The sequence below is a fragment of the Macaca thibetana genome, chromosome 1, assembly GCF_024542745.1.
Source record: "Macaca thibetana thibetana isolate TM-01 chromosome 1, ASM2454274v1, whole genome shotgun sequence".
Taxonomy (NCBI): domain Eukaryota; kingdom Metazoa; phylum Chordata; class Mammalia; order Primates; family Cercopithecidae; genus Macaca; species Macaca thibetana.
The window spans coordinates 67,965,587-67,985,950 of NC_065578.1; the positions used below are offsets into that span (position 1 = coordinate 67,965,587).

The 20,364-nt window shown below is 40.8% G+C and overlaps 2 protein-coding genes across 2 annotated transcripts in view; one reads left to right on the top strand and one right to left on the bottom strand.

Moving 5' to 3' along the window:
* LRRC7 (leucine rich repeat containing 7) overlaps positions 1 to 20,364 on the top strand; it is a 1,535,715-nt gene that overhangs the window by 168,986 nt on the left and 1,346,365 nt on the right. The window lies entirely within an intron of this gene.
* On the bottom strand, positions 7,397 to 11,104 carry LOC126962893 (mediator of RNA polymerase II transcription subunit 24-like). The gene is given in 4 exon segments (XM_050804556.1): positions 7,397 to 7,955; positions 8,092 to 8,532; positions 8,534 to 9,133; positions 9,135 to 11,104. Coding segments are annotated over 4 exon segments (3,021 nt in total). The 5' UTR covers positions 10,998 to 11,104; the 3' UTR covers positions 7,397 to 7,838.

Genomic DNA, 20,364 nt, shown 5'->3' on the forward strand with positions numbered 1-20,364 from the left:
TAGTTAAAGAATTCATGATTTCTTCCTATGGAAAAAGGTAAGTGAGGTGGTGTAGGGAATAGCAGAGGTTTTCTTCTCAATACTTCCTATTTTGCAGGACACAAAGCAATTTGGATACAGGAAGGAAATTGTTCCCTTCTACAATATACAACCCCAGGTATTAATATATTAATAAAAGTACTAAAATGATAAACAGAGCTCATAGGTAGACATGATGAAATGTTCTAATTCTTTGGTACTGAAACTTTTGGCTATGACTCGAGCCTGGCACATAACGAAGAGGTGGTAGAAACCATTGTGTCATGCTGCCTTTTGCTTTCAAGCTGATACTTACTTATCACATTTTCCCTGATAATCTTTGTCATCTTGGTACTGTACCTTCAGTAACATGGTAGGCATAGTCATGCTTAGTGTTCAGGGGCAAAGCAGACAGGGCAGGTGTCTAAAAATATTGAATGCTAGTATATGGTGCAAGGTGAGGAGACTGTGGTTTCAGGGACACATAGCAAGGCCAGTCCAGCAGGCAGAGTGACATTCTGAAGGTATAGCAGTGGTGAGCCGTCCACTACTGCCTCTCCAATGCACTGCCATAGCCTCCTGTACTTTCCTCATTTATTCATTCATTCACCTTGTATGTGCCAGACATTATTTTAGGTTTGGGGAATGGATCAGTGAACTACCTTAACAATAACAAAGTCTGCCTTTATGGTGTTACCTCTCTGTCTTATAACTCTCCACTAGCTGTTAAGCTCATTTAGGGTAGAAATTGTGTTTCACTCATTGGTGAATCTCTACTGCTAGCAACTGTGCCCAGGACTGCAGCACTCAATAAATGTTAAATTAAGGTTGAACTCACTAACATTGATTAATGATATGTTCTGACACATGGACAAAGCAAGTAAAAGGGATTCAAGTGGTGTTCTGTTTACATGTGAACCATGATCTCTGTGGTTTCCTATTGTATTTATTTGTTTCATGTTGTCAAAATGTGAGTAACATTGAGATATCCAAGGAGGCAGGTAGGTAATTGACATTAAAAGTCTGTCAAGGCTGAGCACAGTGCCTCACACCTGTAATCCCAGCACTTTGGGAGGCCAAGGCGGGTGGATCATGAGGTCAGGAGTTCAAGACCAGCCTGGCCAACATGGTGAAACCCCATCTCTACTAAAAATACAAAAATTTGTCAGACGTGGTGGTGCGTGCCTGTAATCCCAGCTACTTGGGAGGCAGAGGCAGGAGAATTGCTTGAACCTGGGAGGCGGAGGTTGCAGTGAGCCGAGGTGGCGCCATTGCATTCCAGCCTGGGCAACAGGGCAAGACTCTGTCTCAAAAAAAATAAATAAAATAAAAAATAAATAAATAAAATAAAATAAAGTCTGTCAATAAGAGTGAATGTATCTGTAGAGGGCACAAATTGGGGGATATGTCCATCTGCCCATAGATGGACACACACAGATTTAGAATGGCTTAATAGAGGAGGAGACTCTTGAATTAAATCTTGCAAGCTAAGAAAATATTTCTAAAATTAAATACAAAATAAAAGGCAATCATTTTATGTTAGCACTAGATGGCAGGGGAAGGCAGAGACCCACCACGCTGCCTTCTCTAGATGGAGATCTCTGTGTAACTTAGAGAGGCACAGACTACATGTCTGTTTTTTGGGGGTTCTTTGTGTATGTTGTTGATTTTTGTTTGATTTAGTCTTCAGAAAAAGGTGATCACAGTTTCTTTTGCTGATATATATCTGTTATGCCCTAATGGCATCCTTGAAGGTACAGTAATATCTATGTCAAAGAGAAGACATTTGAGACAGAGGAGAAAATCAGCAGATCCCTTCCTTCCCCGACCCCTGAGAATGGATGTTTCTTGGCAGTGGAGAAACTGGGCATCGTGCCAGCACGGAGGTGTCTGGACTGTGGTAACAGACAGTTTCATTAGATTACCCACAGTTTCTCGAGAGGTAATTCCATTAGACAGTGTTTATCAGTCATCATATGCTTTGCTTGTCATGACTCCACTGTTCAGTAGCAGTAACACCTCCAGAACAATACTCTCTCTGTGTGTGTGTGTGTGTGTGTGTGTGTGTGTGTAAAAACAAAACAAAACTGCCTGAGATGACTTACAGAAGAGGTATCTTCTCTGTAGTAATGAACATAAAAAAGAAAGAGACTGAGTAGGCAGCATTAAAATGTAGGCACCCCACACATAAACATATTATTGTGCTTTTAATTCAGGAATCAGATCTGCAGCAATAACTAGAAAGCACCTGAAAACATCAGACGTGGATTATTTAGGCTGTTTAGGTGATCTAAATTATGCACTATCTTGTAAGTCTTCTGAGGGAATTTTTTTTTTCTATACTATTTGATTATTTTCTCTGGAATGATTCATTTCCTGGTACACTGGAATATTTCTTTCTCCTGCTTTCTTTCCCTCTCTCCTCGGCTCACGTCTGTAGATATAAGGCGCATGTTGAACAAACCTATCACATGCTCTCAGACTTGAGTGGACAATGTTTCTCTTTGTCTGATGTTTCTGGTCAAGATTTTGGAAGAGGTCTGTGCCCTCTAGTTCATATCTCCTATTTATTCTCTTTTAAACATTTTCCTCTTTATATATGTAGCTTTTTCTTCCTAATGTCACTCATCACTAGACTATAGTTTTGTATGATTTAAATCTGATAACAATTTTTTCTTTTACATCTTTACTTAAACCATAGCCACTTTATTACCTTTTTCTCTGTTTAGAGATATGAGTACCTTCAAAATCATAATAATTAAAGATTCCCTTCTAGTGGTTAATTTTTAAGCACGTTAGGACATCAAGAGATGGGGGCATCTTGGTCACTTTTTGTTGTTGGTATTAAAAGCTCTTAGTGATATGAACTAAGGGCACCTTATCAAAACAATTTCCTATTACTAACATTCACTTATCTTCAAGTCTAGCTATTCTATTTTACTACCTACTATTCCCAGTCTCCCAGCTGCTTTTTACTGCTTCAATTTTTCCTTATGCTGGTCCTTCCTCCTGCAATGCCCTTCCCCTTTTCTCTACAAAATCCAAAACTTTTCATCCTTTAGGACATCTCAGATTTTCATCTGTCCAAGCCTTGTTTGATCTATTCCTCTGAAAGCTCACAGAATTTAATCTGTACCTTATTGATAGGACTGATCAGTAATCTATTATCTACCATAAGCTACTTGAGGGTAGAACCAGTGCCAGATTTAACTTGGTATTTTTTCACAATGCTGAATATTCGGTAGGTCCACACAATCAATGCTACTTTTGAATAATTATGTCATCAACATATTCCCTTTAAAAATATCCATGAATTCTGCAATCTTTGAGTGTTCTCTGTATATTATGCTATAAGCATCATATTCCTGGTTCATCATGTCGGTAAGACAGTGTATTTTTTTAATATCCCCATTTAAACTGACTAGGGCCTGCCCTCAGTTTCCTAAATTTCTATTAAAAAGGGAAACTCGCTCATGCTATTTCCTTCTTCCAACAATTTGCCCCTCCTCATACCCATTATCTGCTTGCTTTTGTTCATTCTCCAGTGCCTCCAGGAAGTTTTTTGGAAAACTTTTATTTCAGGTTCAAGGTTATGTGTGAAGGTTTGTTACATAGGTAAACTCATTTCAGGGGGGTTTGTTGTACAGATTATTTAGTGACGCAAGTGTTAATCCCAGTACATAATAGTTATCTTTTTTGCTCCTCTCCCTGCTCCCATCTCCAGGCCCTCCCGCAAACCCCAGTGTGTTGCTCCCCACTATGTGTCCTTGTGTTGTAATCATTTAGCTCCCACATATATCTGAGAACATGTGGTATTTGGTTTTCTGTTTCTGCATTAGTTTGCTGAGGATAATAGCCTCCAGCTCCATCCATGTTCCCACAAAAGGCATGATCTCATTCTATTTTATGGATACTGAAATTATGTTTTGCCCAGAATTTATAGTTGTTATTGGCAGGAGGTTTGGTTTGTTGGGATGTATTCAGCTATTTCCAGAAGCTGAAACCCATCACATTATTTTTGAAAGCAATCACTATCTCATTGTTTCTTATATTAGGTATAACTCCTTTGAGACAAACAATATTTATGTAGTTAAGTGAGTCCTGATACTTTATAAAATCTATATTGTTTTATGGCCAACTGCCTTTAATATTAATACACACATAATGGATTGTTAATTTCAATTGAGATTTGCGAGATTTTTGACTTTTTTTTTTTAGTGTCTATAGAAAATGTCCTAAATGCCTTTGGCTCAATTCTTCCATAATGTACAACAGATAAAAATTAATAAATTTTGTAATAGAATCTTTCATTATTTTTTCTGTCATTTTTGGCCTAAATTGTCCTTTACCAAAAGACAGAGCACCCAAATTTATTTCATCTTTTGTTCTAACACAACTTCTACTTTTCTAATGTAAGCATTTAAGTCTACAAATTTCTAAGTAATAGATTATTTGCATTTCATAAATTTCAATATCATATCTTCATTTTTGTCTAATTCTTGTACATTTATGATTTATTTATAATTTCTTCTTTAATTCATAAGCTATTTAAAAGTGTGATTTTGAATTCCAACATAGAATTTAAGAATTTTAAAATTAACTTTTAAGATATTTGTGATGTATGAGCAGATAGTTTATATGATGCAAATTCTTTGATACTTGCTTTATGCCACAATTTTTATAAATATTCTTTAATCAATGATATGTAAATAAGAACTTATGTCCAATAATTCAAACTTATTGTGTTTTTCAAATATTCAATATCTTCACTATTTTTTGGTTGTTTATTCAATTGAGAGAGTTGTATTGGAACTTTCCATTTTAATGATGTATTTGTCCATTCTTCCTTCATCAAAATTTATTTGCATAATTTGAGAATTATTTATTATATGAATTGGGTTAATGTTATTATATCTTCCTAGAGAATTGAATCACCTACTTTTATGTAGTAATTTGTTGAACTCATAAAAGCATTTTAAAACCCTTTTTTGTCTGTTAATATTATATTATTGTGCTTTTTGTTTAGAGTTGTCTGGTATCTTTTTCAATGTTTACATTTCCAAATGTTTTTGTCCTTATGTTCTTAGTACTTCTCTTAAACAGCATAAAGTGTTTTTTTTTGTTTGTTTTAACTTAAATTCTGCAGTCTGGTTCTTTTAAATGACACCTGCAATTCATTTGTATTTATTATGAGTATTCACTTATTTTAATTTATTCCTAGTATCTTTGTTTTTATTTTCTGGCCTTTGTTTCTTTTTTTTTTTTTTTTTTTTTAATCATTGATTGAGTTTTGTTGTCATTTTTGTTTGTTTGTTTTTCTGTCCTTTTTTTCTCCATTCTACTAGTGTGGAAATTATATAGCCTATTACTACTTTTTCATGGTTAACATTAAAATGTTTCTGTGCATGCTTTACCTAACAAACTCAGGAGTTAGTACTTTAACTCCTCCTCCAAGTAATTCAAGGGCCTTAACACACTTTATTACTGTCCTGATATATATGTTATTTTGTGTTTGAGATTTATATACAAGCTTATAAATTTATTTGCTTATCTTTTTTTTAGATCTTAGAAGTTCTTCCTGGGATAATTTCCTTTTCTAGTAAAATACATACATTAGATATCCTTTAACATAAGAGTGTTGCATAAAAACACTTAAAAAAAATTCATGTACTGGATTTATTTGTCCCTTATTCTTAAAAATTATGATTTTCTGGGTGCAAAAGTAGGACTTGATAGCCATTGTCTCAGCAATTTGAATATATTATTTTGTTATTTTTTAGTTTCCATTGTTGATATTAAGAAGCATGGTATCAGCCTAATTGTCTTTCCTTTCTAGATAAACTGTGTTTTATTTCTCACTCTTTTTATATCTTCTCTATGTTTTTGATTTTCTGCAGTTTCAGTACAATGTTTTTAGATGTGCATTTCCCTTTATTTATTCATCGTAGTAAGTGGGATTCATGTATCATTAATTCACACCCTTTGTCAGTTCTGGAAAGCTATAAGCCATTAAAGCCACACGTGTCTTTATTTTCTCTATTCTTTCCTTCTGGACCTGAAGTTAGCTTCATGTTAGACCTTTTCATTCTGTCTTCCATATATCTTAATCTCTCTTTATTAGCTTCTATACCCTGTCAGTTTTGCATTTTTCAGTTCGACTGCTTCTAACTATCTCTTCAGCTGTAGATAATGTGCTTTTCAACCCCAACCATTACACTTAAAAAAATAATGATTATATACTGTTGATATGGTTTGGATCTGTGTTCCTACCCAAATCTCATGTTGAATTGTAATCCCCAGTGTTGGGGCCTGGTGGGAGGTGACTGGCTTATAGAGGTGATGTTCTCATGAATGGGTTAGCACCATCCCCTAGGTGCTGTTCTTGTGATAGTGAGTTATCCTGAGATCTGGTTGTTTAAAAGCGTGTAGCACCTCTCCCCTCACTTCCTTGCTCCTTCTTACTCCATGTGAGACATCTTGCTATCGCTTCATCTTCTGCCATGATTGTTAATTTCCTGAGGCCTCCCCAGGAGCCAAGTAGAAGCCACTATGCTTCCTATACAGCCTGCAGAACCAGGAGCTAAATTAAACCTCCTTTCTTTATAAATTGCCTAGTGTCAGTTATTTTGTTATAGCAATTAGAGAACAGACTAACACAATTGTTCTAGCTATTAATTTTTAAATCTACCTAATTATGTGGGATAATCCCTATTGCTTACTCGTCATTTTTATTCCACTGTTTATTTTTTAAAATATATCATACATACTTGTTAAACATTATATGCCTCTCCAAGATCTACTTTTGACGATCACTGAGTTATGAGCTATTACCCTTCTATCATGTTTTCATATGTTTTTGCTATTCTTTGATTTTGAGCCCAGTCTTAGTTGATTTGAATCTGTGCTAAACAATAGGAGCTAAAATTAATTATTGCTTCATTCAGAGATTTAATGTTTGCTTCATTTAACAACAACAGGAATCTTCTGTCTTTGAACTTCTTTGATCCTTTCCATTGATTTTCCTGATGACTCAGATTCAGCTCCAGCAACTTGCTGCTATCTCAAAGATTAGTCTTTCAATAACTGGCAGTTGCACTGATGACCACTCTGCATTATGCATGTATTTAACACTTATTACTGTTACTTTAACTAATATTTTTGATACTGTTTTTGCTTGGGAATTTCCTTTATCTTCTGCAAGCCTGTAATGTATAAAAATTACAGCTAATGGAGGACTTTTTATTTTGTAGTGGGAGAGCCCTTCGGAGTATTTAGTCCACCACATTGACCTAGCCTCTTACTTTTTTTCATATTTTTTATTTCTTATGTTATTTTTTACATATAGAATATCTACTTACTTTATTGTCTAAATTTGATATTTTCTTTTTTTTTTTTCCACGAGGAGCTTTATTTACACATGAACAAAGGTAGATTTCCCTCACATATTACAAAATACACACACACACACACACACACACACACACACACACACACACTCTGCGTCTAGAAAGTTCCTCAGAAGTAAGACTACCCCTGGGCTGGGGCGGGCGCACACAGGGGTGACCACTGGGCTTGTGGTCCAGGCTGCTCACACTCCTCAGGTGCTGGCAGACAGAGAAGAAATTTCAAAAGAGGAAACCAGGAGACATCCTGGAGGTCAGGAGTCAGAAGCGGGGAATTAGAAGCTGCCAGAGGCTCTTGCACCATGTGGAGCGGATGTGAGCCACGATGCCTCATCTTTCCTCACTGCTTCCCTTGGAGGCACCTGGGGCTGCGCCAGTCCCCAGCCCCCAGCCCCCACTGCGGCCATGCCAAGCCCTTCAGAGTGCAGCAATGGCTTTAGCAGCCACCTGGCGGCCCAGGGGCAGGCTGAGGTCCGTGATGGCCAGAACCACCTTGGCGCTGGACATGGCTGACACCTTCACCAGTTCCGACACCTGCCACAGACAGAGAGGCTGCTTGCTGGATGGCTGGTGGTGGGCGTGCTGTCCCAGGGGAAGGAGGCCCCTACCTGCTCCAAGGGCTGCGCCAAGGCCCCAGCACCAGCGGGAGAGCCAGGAAGGTGGTACTCACGGTGGTGAAGGGCATGAACTGCAGGACACTGCCGCGGCCACCCTGCTCCAGGCAGTCCACACACTCCTCCATGAACCACTGCACGAACTGGGTGTGGGGGCCAGCGGTGCGCGACCCCAGGATGGAGGAGATGAGCAGGAAGAGGTTGGCCAGGACTCGGTTCAGAGGGTCCCGCATGTTGACCGTGTGGAGCTGAGAGGCTGAGAGGGAGCTGCTCATGGACCGGTTGGGGCTTGAAAGGATGTTGGCATCATCCTCATTGGAGCTCAGCAGTCGCATCAACTTCGAAGGCTGCACATCGTCCAGGGGGAAGAGGCTGATACAGTCCTCGATGTCTTCACGGTGTCTCTTCTTTTGGCGGGTGGATGCCTGTCCCTTGTGGGAGGAATAGGAACTGAGGGCACACCATACGGCCAGCTTGGCAAGAGCAGTGCCTGGGGGGGTCCATGAGGCTGTGCCACTTGGAGGAGTCAGTGAGCAGGCCAGGCAAGATGTGGCCCAGCAGGACCAGGGTCACTTGCTGCATGTCCAGGCAGAGGATGGAGTAGAGCAGTTCCACTGCCCGCAGAGCGCGCTCCTTCCGCGCCTCCTTCAGCAGCTCCTTGATCAGGTTGTTGCAGAACCAGTAGACGCCGCCCATGTGCAGCAGAGTGTCGAAGATGTGGATGGAGCGGCTGTCCACCCAGCCCTTCTCCAGCACTTTGGCAAAGATGTCTGTCAGCACCTCCTTGATGGGCCGCTTGGGGGGCAGCAGGTTCCAGTAGGGCATCGTGTCCACCCCGGTGGAGGGAAACTTGATCTGTGTGGCTGTCTGCTGCAGCACGTCGGCACACAAGCGCTCCAGGATCGAGTTCATGATCACCACCCTCTCATTGTAGAACTGCAGGGTGTTCTCACTAAACAGCGGCCCTGCCAGCTGGCGGATCATCTGCAGCGACTTCTCACGCTCATCCAGCCCCAGCATCCGGACGTGGGCCACAAGCCAAGCCACAGCACACACCGCCAGACTGCATACCTTCCCTTTGATGTTATCAGTGATTTTTCTGGATGGACTCGAAGGCCAGGACCCCATTCTCCCAGGCATTGAGGATTTCCAAGATGGCGGCTGAGATGCTGAGACAGGCCTCGTGCCACTTCATCTGCACCAGCTTCATCTCCGAGGAGTTGTTGAGCAGGGCCACCAGGGACTCCACTTTGGTGGAATCGGGGCGGAAGCAGGGGTGGTCAGGGTTCAGGATCTTGCCCTCCTCAGGCATGCAGGTCTGCATCCAGGTCTCAAAGAAGGGCACGTCAGCTCCTGTGCGCGACTCAGACAGAATCACCTCTGAACCATAGGTCTGGGCCACATGGCACAGCGTGAGGAAGGAGATGTCAAACAGCAGGGCCCAGACGGAGGCCGGTTTGGTGCTTTCTTCGCTGCCATAGGTTGTGAATTCATTCAAATTGATGAATTTCCGGGCGAAGGATTTCAGCTTTTCAGTGGCAGCAGCGGCAGCCAGCAACAAGTCCAGACTCTTCCCGGACAGCATGTGGCCCAGGACTCCCAGCAGTCCCTCCGGGGACTTAGAGTGGTCCGCATCCATCGTCTTGAGGATGTTTGTGACAGTGGGCTCTGCCCAGAGGATCAGCTGGATGTTGGGCTGGATGTTGGCATTCTCTCCCGATTTCTGCTGGGGTGCGTGCTCTCGGTCTGCTTTGTGCTTAGCCATAAGGCTGTTGACACTGGCCTCAGACAGAAGCCCCTGCTTGCCACATTCTTGGAGCAGGAAGTTTGTACAGTCACAGTTGCAGCGCTGGTCAGCTTTGTCCAACAAGGGTGTGAGTTTCAGCAGGAACTCAAAAGCACAGTTTACATCCTCAGTGAAGTCCTTGTCCCCATGAGAGTACTTCAACTTCACCAAAACCTGTGGAATCTTGAGGAAAGTGAAAGCTGTCCACTTGAGCTCCTCCGTACCCTCGGGAGACTCAATGAGCCCCACGAAGCAAGCTTTCCAGATCTCCAGGACAAAAAGTGGGGTGGGGATATGCTGCATGCGCTTCACCATCGTCAGCTGCTCCACCAGGGACTGTGTCTGGCCTGTCAGGTTCATGGTGCCCTCGAGCAGGATCACGGCGTGGACGGTGGGGAAGCCGGTCTTGTTCATCTGCTCCGCATGCACAGACAGCATCATGGGGATGCTCCTAATGAGGGTGCCGCACTGCTCAGCCTGGCTCCGGAGCTGGGGGTTGCTGAGATTGGCCAGGATCTCTCCAAGTTTCAAGAGAGAATGCTCGATGGCAGTCCAGGAAGCTGTTGGTTGATTGGCTCGGGTGCCACCCTGCCCAAGTCCCTGGGATGTGTGCAATGAGGCCTCCTCTAGTTTGGCGATGTGCAGCAGGGCCCGGTTCTTGGTGCTGCTGAGAGTTTTCTCCAGGCGCTGAAGGCACATGGCAAGCTGCTTCTCCCCAGCTGCTGGAGTGCCGGCCTCCAGCCCCTCCCGGAGCCGCTCTGCAGAGGCTGCCGTGCAGCGCAGCAGCCAGTGGAGGGCGCTAAGAAGGGCTCGGCACAGTCCGATGCACTCCTCGGCTTTGCCGTGACAGCTCAGACGGTCACAAAACATGTCCATGATGTCTAGCAATGCCTGGACACACAGGTCCCGAGAAAAGTCATCAAACTTACTGATGGCTGTGAGGACAGAAGAGTAGGACACCATCTGGGAACTAATGGCATACTTCAGGTAGGACAAGATGAGAGGATTGGGGGATGGTCCAATCGTGGCCTGCTCTAGTAATGCATCTGCCAGGTTGAGAATGTCCCAGGTGGCTCCTTTAGGAAAGAATTTCTTCATGTTGATTGCCCACTGGTAGTCACTCCAACGCTCCTTCCAGGCTTGCAAAATGGCTTGCTTCAGGTTGACCACCTTCATGATTTCACTCTGAGCAGGTGGCAGCTGTGACGGCCAACTTTGAGGTGAAAGAAGTGGAGCGCACAATCCACTTCTAGGTCGTAGGCCTGATATTTTCAATTTACAATTTTTTCCATTCTGATTTTGTTGTCTTTTGTCTTTGTTGGTTCACCCTCATAGTATCTTATTTCTTGTCAGTTAGATGATTTTAGACTATAGTAATATTTCTTAAAACTTTATTCCTAATAATTCTTTGAGATCTGTGATGGAAGTATGTTCCTCAAAGAAGATTTGTGTTTGCTTATTTCAGGCACCTTAAGACAATACAAATATGAGATCACTTATAATTAAATTCTTAGCGTAAGATTTTTCACATTATCCATAGTGTGATATCAGTCTCTAAAGACCAGTTTGAGGTCTCAAATTATCAAGAGAAATTTTTATCCCCATTCACTGAGTGCAAAAGTTCAAGGGAATCAGTTTTCCTTTTAAGACCCTGAGGGTAATCTCTAGTTTTCCTTTCCCTGGAAATGCTAATTTACATGAGGATCCCTGATTAATGACATGGTCTCCTATTACATTGTAGATTGACCCCAAGTCTTGTCTTCCAATCTCTGTGTCCATGAAAAACAAAGTTCATGGACAAAGCTCAGGTTCTGTAGCTCAGCTTAGCTGATTTCACTTTGCTTTTGGTTATGTGTGAGTTTTCCTACTTGCTAGTTCACTGATACATGACAGATTTTAAAATATATTTCATCCAGCATTTTTAGTTCTTTATAGTGGGAGTGTCCATCAGGATATCCAGCTGCCAGACTTCCAGGGACAGAAGTCAACCTATTCATTCAGAAAATTAGATATTTTTCCTAAATAGATTGAGCCAATATATTTAATTTAATTTTCCTACTTGGTTGGTCAAGCAATTTAAAAGTATCCAATCAATTTTCAACTGACAATAGATAGTGCAAATGCTAAATAAATAAGTAATTATGTGGACTCAGTTTTGATTATCTTAAAACAAGGTAGAGCTATCATTACATGTGACAAGATTTGGAGTCTGCTTTCCAAAGCTTATTTCATAAATAAAAATAACTTTGTGTAAGAGGCAAGCTTAAAGTGTCAAGTCATTAAAATATGAGGACATAGGGAGAAAGCTATGTAATGATTTCAGAGTTCTTTTTCACATTTGAACTTGGTGTTTAACAATCATAGGGCAGTTTAGGACATTGTTTTTTCCTGAAGTTGTGGGAAGGATGAATTGTGTACACACATATGTAGTGTGTGTGTGTGCATGTGTGTGTTCATTATGTATATATAGTGTGTAGCATTTTATTCTTCTTAAAGATCAATTTGTCGGGGTTCTATTATGTGAAGTTTTGGCACTATGAAGGGTGAATCCATAGCGGTCCTGCTCATGAGATACTGACACATTTTTAAGGAAACATAAGATATATGCTCTTCCCCAAGTTCCCACCTTCACACCTGCAGTATCCTCACCCATATGCTCAATCTTTTCGTTTTCCCACAGATGAATTGTCTATCCTCCACCCAGAGGTCGACACTTCCACCAACTGTCTACACAAACTCTCTTTTTAAGAACACTTCCCCATCAGTTCTTTGTTGTTTCTCCTGCATCATCAGTTTTTCTTCTTTAACTGATTCGTTCTAATTAGTTGGCATCAATGCTATTATTTTTGTCCCCATTTTTCTCTATAGCCTCATTTTTTTAGATCCCTATTAGCTAGTCTCACTTTTCAGATCCCCTATTCACAGGGATACTTCTTAAAAGAGTTCTCTAAGCTTTCTGTCTGCTATTTTCCTCCTCCCACTCTCTCTGAAGTCCATGTCATTGAAATTTCTGCACCTATCATTTCAACAAAATTACTCCCGTAAGGTAAAAGATCATCTCCATGTTGTAGAACCAATGATTGGTTTTCAGTCTTCTTACTTAAGTAGTCTTAAGCAATTGAACAGTAATTCATTCCCTCCATCTTGAAACATTTTCTCCACTTTGCTTCTAGTGCAACACACTGTCCGTTTCTTCTGCAGCATCAACCACTTTTGCTGATTCCTTTGGGGGTCTCTTTTTGGAATGTCCCAAGTTTCAGCCCTTCCTGCCTTCACATGTTCACTTCCTTAGGGATCTCACTGAATATCATATATTTAAATATCATCTAGATGACTCCCAAATTTAAAGCTACAATCTTGTCTTCTCATCTCAACCCCAGACTGCTTCATCTAACTGCTGCCACAACATCTCCACTGGATGTTTACTTGTCATAGTTAGCTTGGCATGCCTAATACTACTCTTGCTTGTTAAACCCCTTCCAACCAAGTCTTCCCAAACTGAATGAATTACAATTCCATTCTTAAAATAGTGATCTTGTTTTTCTAGTTGTTTAGAGGGAGCAAACAAAGCCACCTTGGAGTCATTAAACTTCTCTCTTTTCCTCACAAAATATATCTACCATATCACAAAATCATGTTTCAAAATCTGTCTAGTTTTTACCATCTCTTTTACTACCACCCAGATCCAAGCTACCATCAATTTCTCACCTGCATTGTTGCAATAATCTTTTACATGATTTTCCTACCTATACCCAAAATCCATTCTCTCAAAACAGAGCCAAGATGATTTGTCTAAACATAAGTCAGATCATGGCACTTCTGTGCTCTGAACTCTCCAATGGCTTGCCATTTCACTCATAGAAAAAGAAAAATGAAGTCCTCACAGCAGTCTATAAGGCTTTGCATGATTTTTCTTCCATTATCTCCCTAACTTCATCCCCTCTCTCCTCCATGTGCATCTTTTCTAGCCTTACTGGCTTCTTTGCTTCACAGAGCACACAGAATCTTCCTTCGACTCCTAGTCTTTTACTTGCTGCTTTATCTTCCTAGGACATAGCTCCTCAGATTTCCCCTGTTATTAACTCCCTTGCCTTTAGGTCTTTGTTCAAAGTGTTCTTTCTTAATGAGGTATTCTTTAGTTGCCCTATTTAAAACAGTGACCCATACTCTCTTTGTCTCTTCCTGAACTCATTTATCTCCTTAGAATTATATTTTCTATAATTTACTAATTTATTTTGTATATTGACCATCTCTTGTCAACAAAATATAGGCTTTGTGAGAGCATGGATTTTATTCTGTTTTGCTCACTACCAGATCTTTAATACATAGACCAATCCATGGCATATAGAAATCACCTAGAAGTATTTGTTGAGTAAATGAATAAATGGTCCTCAAATTCCCACTGACTCTTCAATTTCACATCCCTTTCATTCAACACTCTCCAGTGTCCACTTAGCTTATAACTTAGGCTTTTCTACATAAATTTTAGTTAGAATAATACTAATAAATCTTTCTCATCTTGGGTTACTTCCTCTAAGTAGTTTTCCCTGTCCCTCCAATCTAAATTAGGGAAGTCTGTTATTCCATAGAACCCTGTTGTTTTCCTTCATAGCACTTGTGCATAAGACATCTTTATTTCTTTAGTTTCCTTACGTTTAGGCTCTGGTTTGTGTTATAAACTCTATGCTTTATGTTGACCACAGTATGGCTCTTCATATTTAAAGGAAGCTTTTAGAATTCAATAACATTTCTCTTTCTCAAGAGCCTGGCTGGAAAAGCTATCACTTTTAAGACTTTATGTCTCCTTTTAGACATTTCAATTAACTTTTTCATTTGGTCTATGTCTGTTTTGTCCTTCTGTAAACTATATAGAAAATTATGAATGGTGGGAACAAAATAATGGAAATAAGGAAGATAATTATCTTGCTACACAAAGAACGTGTGAGATATGCCAGGGCCAACATTAGGTGACAGCACTAACAAAGAGTGAAGGTGATCTACTGGGACAACATCAACTCCAAAAGAGGATGAAATTTTGAGAGGGTGAGATTAGCATTGAGGAGCTAGGAGAATAATCATGTGACTGATGGATTGTATGGTATAAGGAGAAGGAACTGTCATCATGGAAGAGGGGAGGAATGGGTGCCGGAAGTGCCCCATTAAGAACCACAGAAAGTGTAAGAAATTTGTTAGTATTTTGGCATGTATGGTATAAAAATATTGGGGCATGTAGTTAGCAGAGGAAAAATTAGCCAAGGAGGGGGAGGCACAAATAACCTGGAGTAGAGTTCTGTGGAAGGTAGACCCCGAGTATTTTGTGCTGTGATCATAACTGAAACAAGTGTGAAGCAGGGTGAGATTGCCCTTCAGCTTCCCAGGGAATGCAAGGGTCCAGTTTGAGTGCTGGGAAGGATCAGAAAAATTAATTCAAGAATCATGGTTTCTGGATAACAAAGTTGAAATGTGGTAAGGACATTAGAAAACATGGGTACAGATACAAAAGCAGGAACAATGAAAAGAATTTAGCTATGAAACATATGGTTTAACTGTTTTCAGTTTTACCAGGCTTATGGCATCCTCTTTATAACAAATATATTTAATGTTCTCTTTATTATTCTTAAATGAAATTTAAGTAATATAACTTAATTTTGTGTATTCTTATAAAATCAATATTTTACCTTAACAGTTACAATAAATACAAAGAAGTATTAACAAAGTAAATGATAGAAAATCAATATATTTCAATGTCTATATTTTTTTGAAAGATCACATTAGAACAGCAAAATTGTTCTGCCAAATTTTAAAATCATGCCTCCTTCCTTGACAATTACTGGTTGCTGTGACTTGGCTCCATGTTTCCACCAAAATCTCATCTTAAATTATACTCCCATAATTCCCACATCTTATGGGAGGGACTCAGTGGGAGATAATTAAATCATGGGTGAAGTTTTCCCCATACTATTCTCATGGTAGTAAGTCTCATGAGATCTGATGGTTTGATAAGGGGTTTTGACTTTCACTTCTCTTTCATTCTATCTTGGCACTGCCACATAAGAAGTGCCTTTTGTCTTCTGCCATGATTGTGAGACCTCCCCCAGCCATGTGGAACTGTGAGTCCATTAAACCTATTTTTCTTCCAAGTCTCGGGCATGTCTTTATCAGCAGCATGAAAAGGGACTCATACAGTAAGTTGGTACCAAAAGTAGGGTATTGCTGAAAAGATACCCGGAAATGTGGAAGCAGCTTTGGAACTAGCTAACAGGCAGAAGTTGGAACAGTTTGGAGGGCTCAGAAGAAGAAAGGAAAATGTGGGAAAGTTTGTAACTCCCTAGAAACTTGTTGAATGGCTTTGACCAAAATACTAATAATGATATAGAAAATGAAATTCAGGATGAAGTGGTCTCAGATGGAGATGAGGAACTTGTTGGGAACTAGAGCAAAGGTGATTCTTGTTACATTTTAGCAAAAAGACTGGCAGCATTTTGCCCCTGACCTAGAGATTTGTGGAACTTTGAACTTGAGAGAAACTATTTAGGGTTTCTGGTGGAAGAAATTTCTAAGCAGCAAAGCATTCAAGAGGTTACTTGGGTGTGTTAAAGGCATTCAATTTTAAAAGGGAAACACAGCATCAAAGTTCAGAAAATGTGCAGCCTGACCATGCAGTAGAAAAGAAAAACCCATTCTCTGCAGAGAAATTCAAGCTGCAGAAATTTGGATAAGTAAGGAGGAACCAAATGGGGAAAAGTCTCCAGGACTTGTCAGAGATCTTCAATGGCAGCCCCTCTCATCACAGGCCCAGAGTCCTAGGAGAAAAAAATGGTTTCATGGGTGAGGCCCAGGGCCCCCCTGCTGTGTGCAGCCTAGGGACTTGTTGCCCTGCATCTCAGCTGCTCTAGCCATGGCTAAAAGGAGCCAAGGTGCAGCTTGGGACATGGCCTCAGAGGGTGTAAGCCCCAGGCCTTGGCAACTTCCACCTGGTATTGAGCCTGCAGGTACACAGAAGTCAAGAATTGAGGTTTGGGTACCTCTGCCTAGATTTCAGAGGATGTATGGAGATGCTTGGATGCCTAGGTAGAAGTTTGCTGCAGGGGTGGAGCCCTCATGGAGAACCTCTACTACAGTAGTGGAGAAGAAAAATGTGGGGTCAGAAGCCCTCATACAGAGGACCTACTGGGGCCTTATGGAGCTGTGAGAAAAGGGCCACTGTCCTCCAGACCCCAGGATGGTAGATCCACTGATATCTTGCATGGTGCACCTGGAAAAGCCACAAACACCTAATATCAGTCTGTGAAAGCAGCTGGGAGGGAGGCTGTACCCTGCAAAGCCACAGGGATGGAACTGCCCAATACCATGGGGACTCATCTTTTGCATAGCATGACCTGGATGTGAGACCTGAAATCAAAGGAGATCATTTTGGAGCTTTAAGATTTGGCTACCCTGCTGGATTTCAGACTTGCATGGGGCCTGTAGCTCCTTTGTTTTGGCCATTTTTTTTCCCCATGTGGAATGGCATTTACCTAATGCCTTTAGGCCCATTGTATCTAGGAAGTAACTAACTTGCTTTTGATTTTATGGGTTCATAGGCAGAAACGACTTGCCTAGTCTCATATGAGACTTGGACTGTGGACTTTTGAGTTAATGCTGAAATGTGTTAAGACTTTAGGGGACTGTTGGGAGGTATGATTGGTTTGAAATGTGAGTACATGAGATTTGGCAGGTGCTGGGGGGAAATGATATGGTTTGGCTCTGTGTCCCTACCCAAGTCTCATTTTGAATTGTACTCCCATAATCCCCACATGTTGTGGGAGGGACCCAGTGGGAGATAATTGAATCATGGATGTGATTTTCCCCATACTGTTCTCATGATAGTGAATAAGTCTCACAAGTTCTGGTGGTTTGATAAGGGGTTTAGGTTTTCTCTTCTCTCTCATTCTCCCTTGGCACCACCATGTAAGAAGTGCCTTTTGCCTTCTGCCATGATTGTGAGGCCTCCCCAGCCACATGGAACTGTGAGTCTATTAAACCTATTTTTCTTCCTAGTCAAAAGTATGTCTTTATCAGCAGCATGAATATGGACTAATACATTGGTTAAGTGTATTCTTTTGGTCTAATAATGACCTCAAATAACTTTGAAAATACTGGGCTAAACAGACCCTCAAGACATTTACTTTATGATTCTTTGAAGCCAGAAAGATGGAAGGAGGCCAGATGGAGCTTAGAATAGAATATAATGTTTTTACATATAGTAAAGAAATCTTTTATTTGATGACTGAGTGACTTCTGCCTGCTAGGTACTTTGTTCACTATATTTATGCTGTATCTCGGTCTCAAATGTTATAATAACAGCAAGAGGGAATAGGTACTATTATTATTCTCACTTCAAAACTGAGGAAACTAAAGACTAGAGATGTAAACTAACTTGCTTATTTGTCCTGTAAATAGGTAGATGGGATTTAAACCCTGATCTTTCTGCTTTTAGAATCGAATTGCATGGCTACACTGTATTTCTATCATGGCAGAGGTCCCTGGTACAGGAATACGATTTGATAAACACTTATTGAATGAAAAAGCCAGTATGCAGAGGTTTATGAAAAAGAAGTAGTTGCTCACTTAATAATTTTTAAATGCTTTCCCCAAATGCACCTAAGATTAGAAAACAAAGACAAGAATGAAAGGCTTTGAGACGTGTAAAACATCTTTGACAATCATTCTGTAATGTCTGCATCAAGTTCCAGCCCTGCCACATCATAAAGCCTTCCAGATTCCAGTCTCACAAGAACATGATCCTAGAAGATTCTGGTGTTCATGGCTTCCACCCACAGTGCAGGTATATAGTTTCAGACCCTCAAATAACCACAGCTAACCCTTTGGGACAACAAACTCAAGAAAGGAATAGCACCTACAATATTAAGAAAAAAGTACTATGGGATTATTAACTTGCAGGGTTCAGTTGGTGTTCAGAAGCCTTTCTCCATCATCACCATTAACGGATGTGATCCACAGAGGAACTGGTGCAGGATGAAGACGGCTGTCCTCCCTGGAAATGATAAAATTAGCCACAGGACTCAGATTGCTTAATCAACCATCTGGAGTTTGTGCAGACTAACTTTCTCTTTTTAAAAAGTGTTTCTTTACTTTGCCAGACTAATTAGCTTAGTACTTTGAGTGAACTTAACCAGGAGATACCAACGACACGGTTTTCAGTGCTGAGCCTCAGTAGAGAGTCAAGAAGATCTCATTTGAGGGAGACTGCCAAGAAAGGAAGAGCTCTAAATGTAAGCACTGGACTTGGGAAACACACAAAGAACACAATCTCTTTACCTTGCACCAGGGTGCCCCTTTTAGAGTTTAGTTCTTATTTTTGAAAAAGCAGATTTCTGAAACTACCTCTATTATGGACAAGCAATCTTTCCCTTTTCTCATGTTCACCTTTGGGAAGCCTGTTCATGTGCCATTCTGATCAGCTGGTAATCAGACTTTTTCCTGTTTCTTATGCAGCCACAGAGAAGGGTTAGATTTGTGGAGAAACAGAGTACTAGAGAAGTAGCCAGGGTGATTTAAATTTGTATGATTTTCAATATCCCGGGAGCAGGATGGTCCCTGCTGTGAATCTGGCAGCCAGCCTTCTTTTTTTTTTTTAACCAAACCATCTGGCAGCCTCAGAGCCCAGTTCTTCGGTAATAATTATGCTACTTACTCCATCTGTACTTATAAGATAACTAGTTGTCTTTGCAAATTAAGCCAGCCCCATCTGTTTCCCTACCTTATAAATGAGTACAAGGGCTCCACACCCCTCCTGGAATGTGGACAACATGAAAGATGGAGTGGAGCACCATGGAAGTGGGGAGAGAGCAGGGTTTCCTTTCCTACTGCAAGGTTGAAAAGAGAAGGGCTGCCTTCTGAGGGCTCAGCATTTTCTGTCCTTGGTTTGCAAGGGAGCATGAATCTACAGTGGGTGCTCTGTTCTGTTTGTATCCAGGCTGCTAGACTTTAGAAAAGGCAAAGCAACTCCAACTGATTGGCTGTGAGTAGCGTCAGTTAAGAGCCAAGGTAGAGGTGAATGGTAATGCAGCGACCATTCTGTTTTCCGTAAATGCTGTGGGATTGAAAGGAGAGAAGTTAAGAGAGAAGGTCAATGGGACCTCATTAAGTTGTTCCGATTGTCTCGCTGCTATTTCTCTCTGAACCTGTAGAACAAAAGCCTAAATTTGTTTCTCAACAGAGACCTGTAAGAGTAAAAGTTACTGTAGTTTTCTAGAGTGACTAACAGAACAGTTTACACATTGTGAGAATCAAGCTCAATATTTGTCATCTTTCTGCTACCAAAGATTGCACATTGGTGACTTCCCAGGAAAGCTTCCCCTGTGCTCCAAGGAGGGTATGAGAACTGGACAAAATCTCCCGTGTATTAAAGTTTAATTAAAAACCAAACAAACAAAAATTAAAAGCATGACTTCTTCTCTTCCATAAAAATAAAATGAACATATGCCAATGATTTTATTTAACTGATTAATTAGTGAGGAAACCAGTAAGATGTTACAAC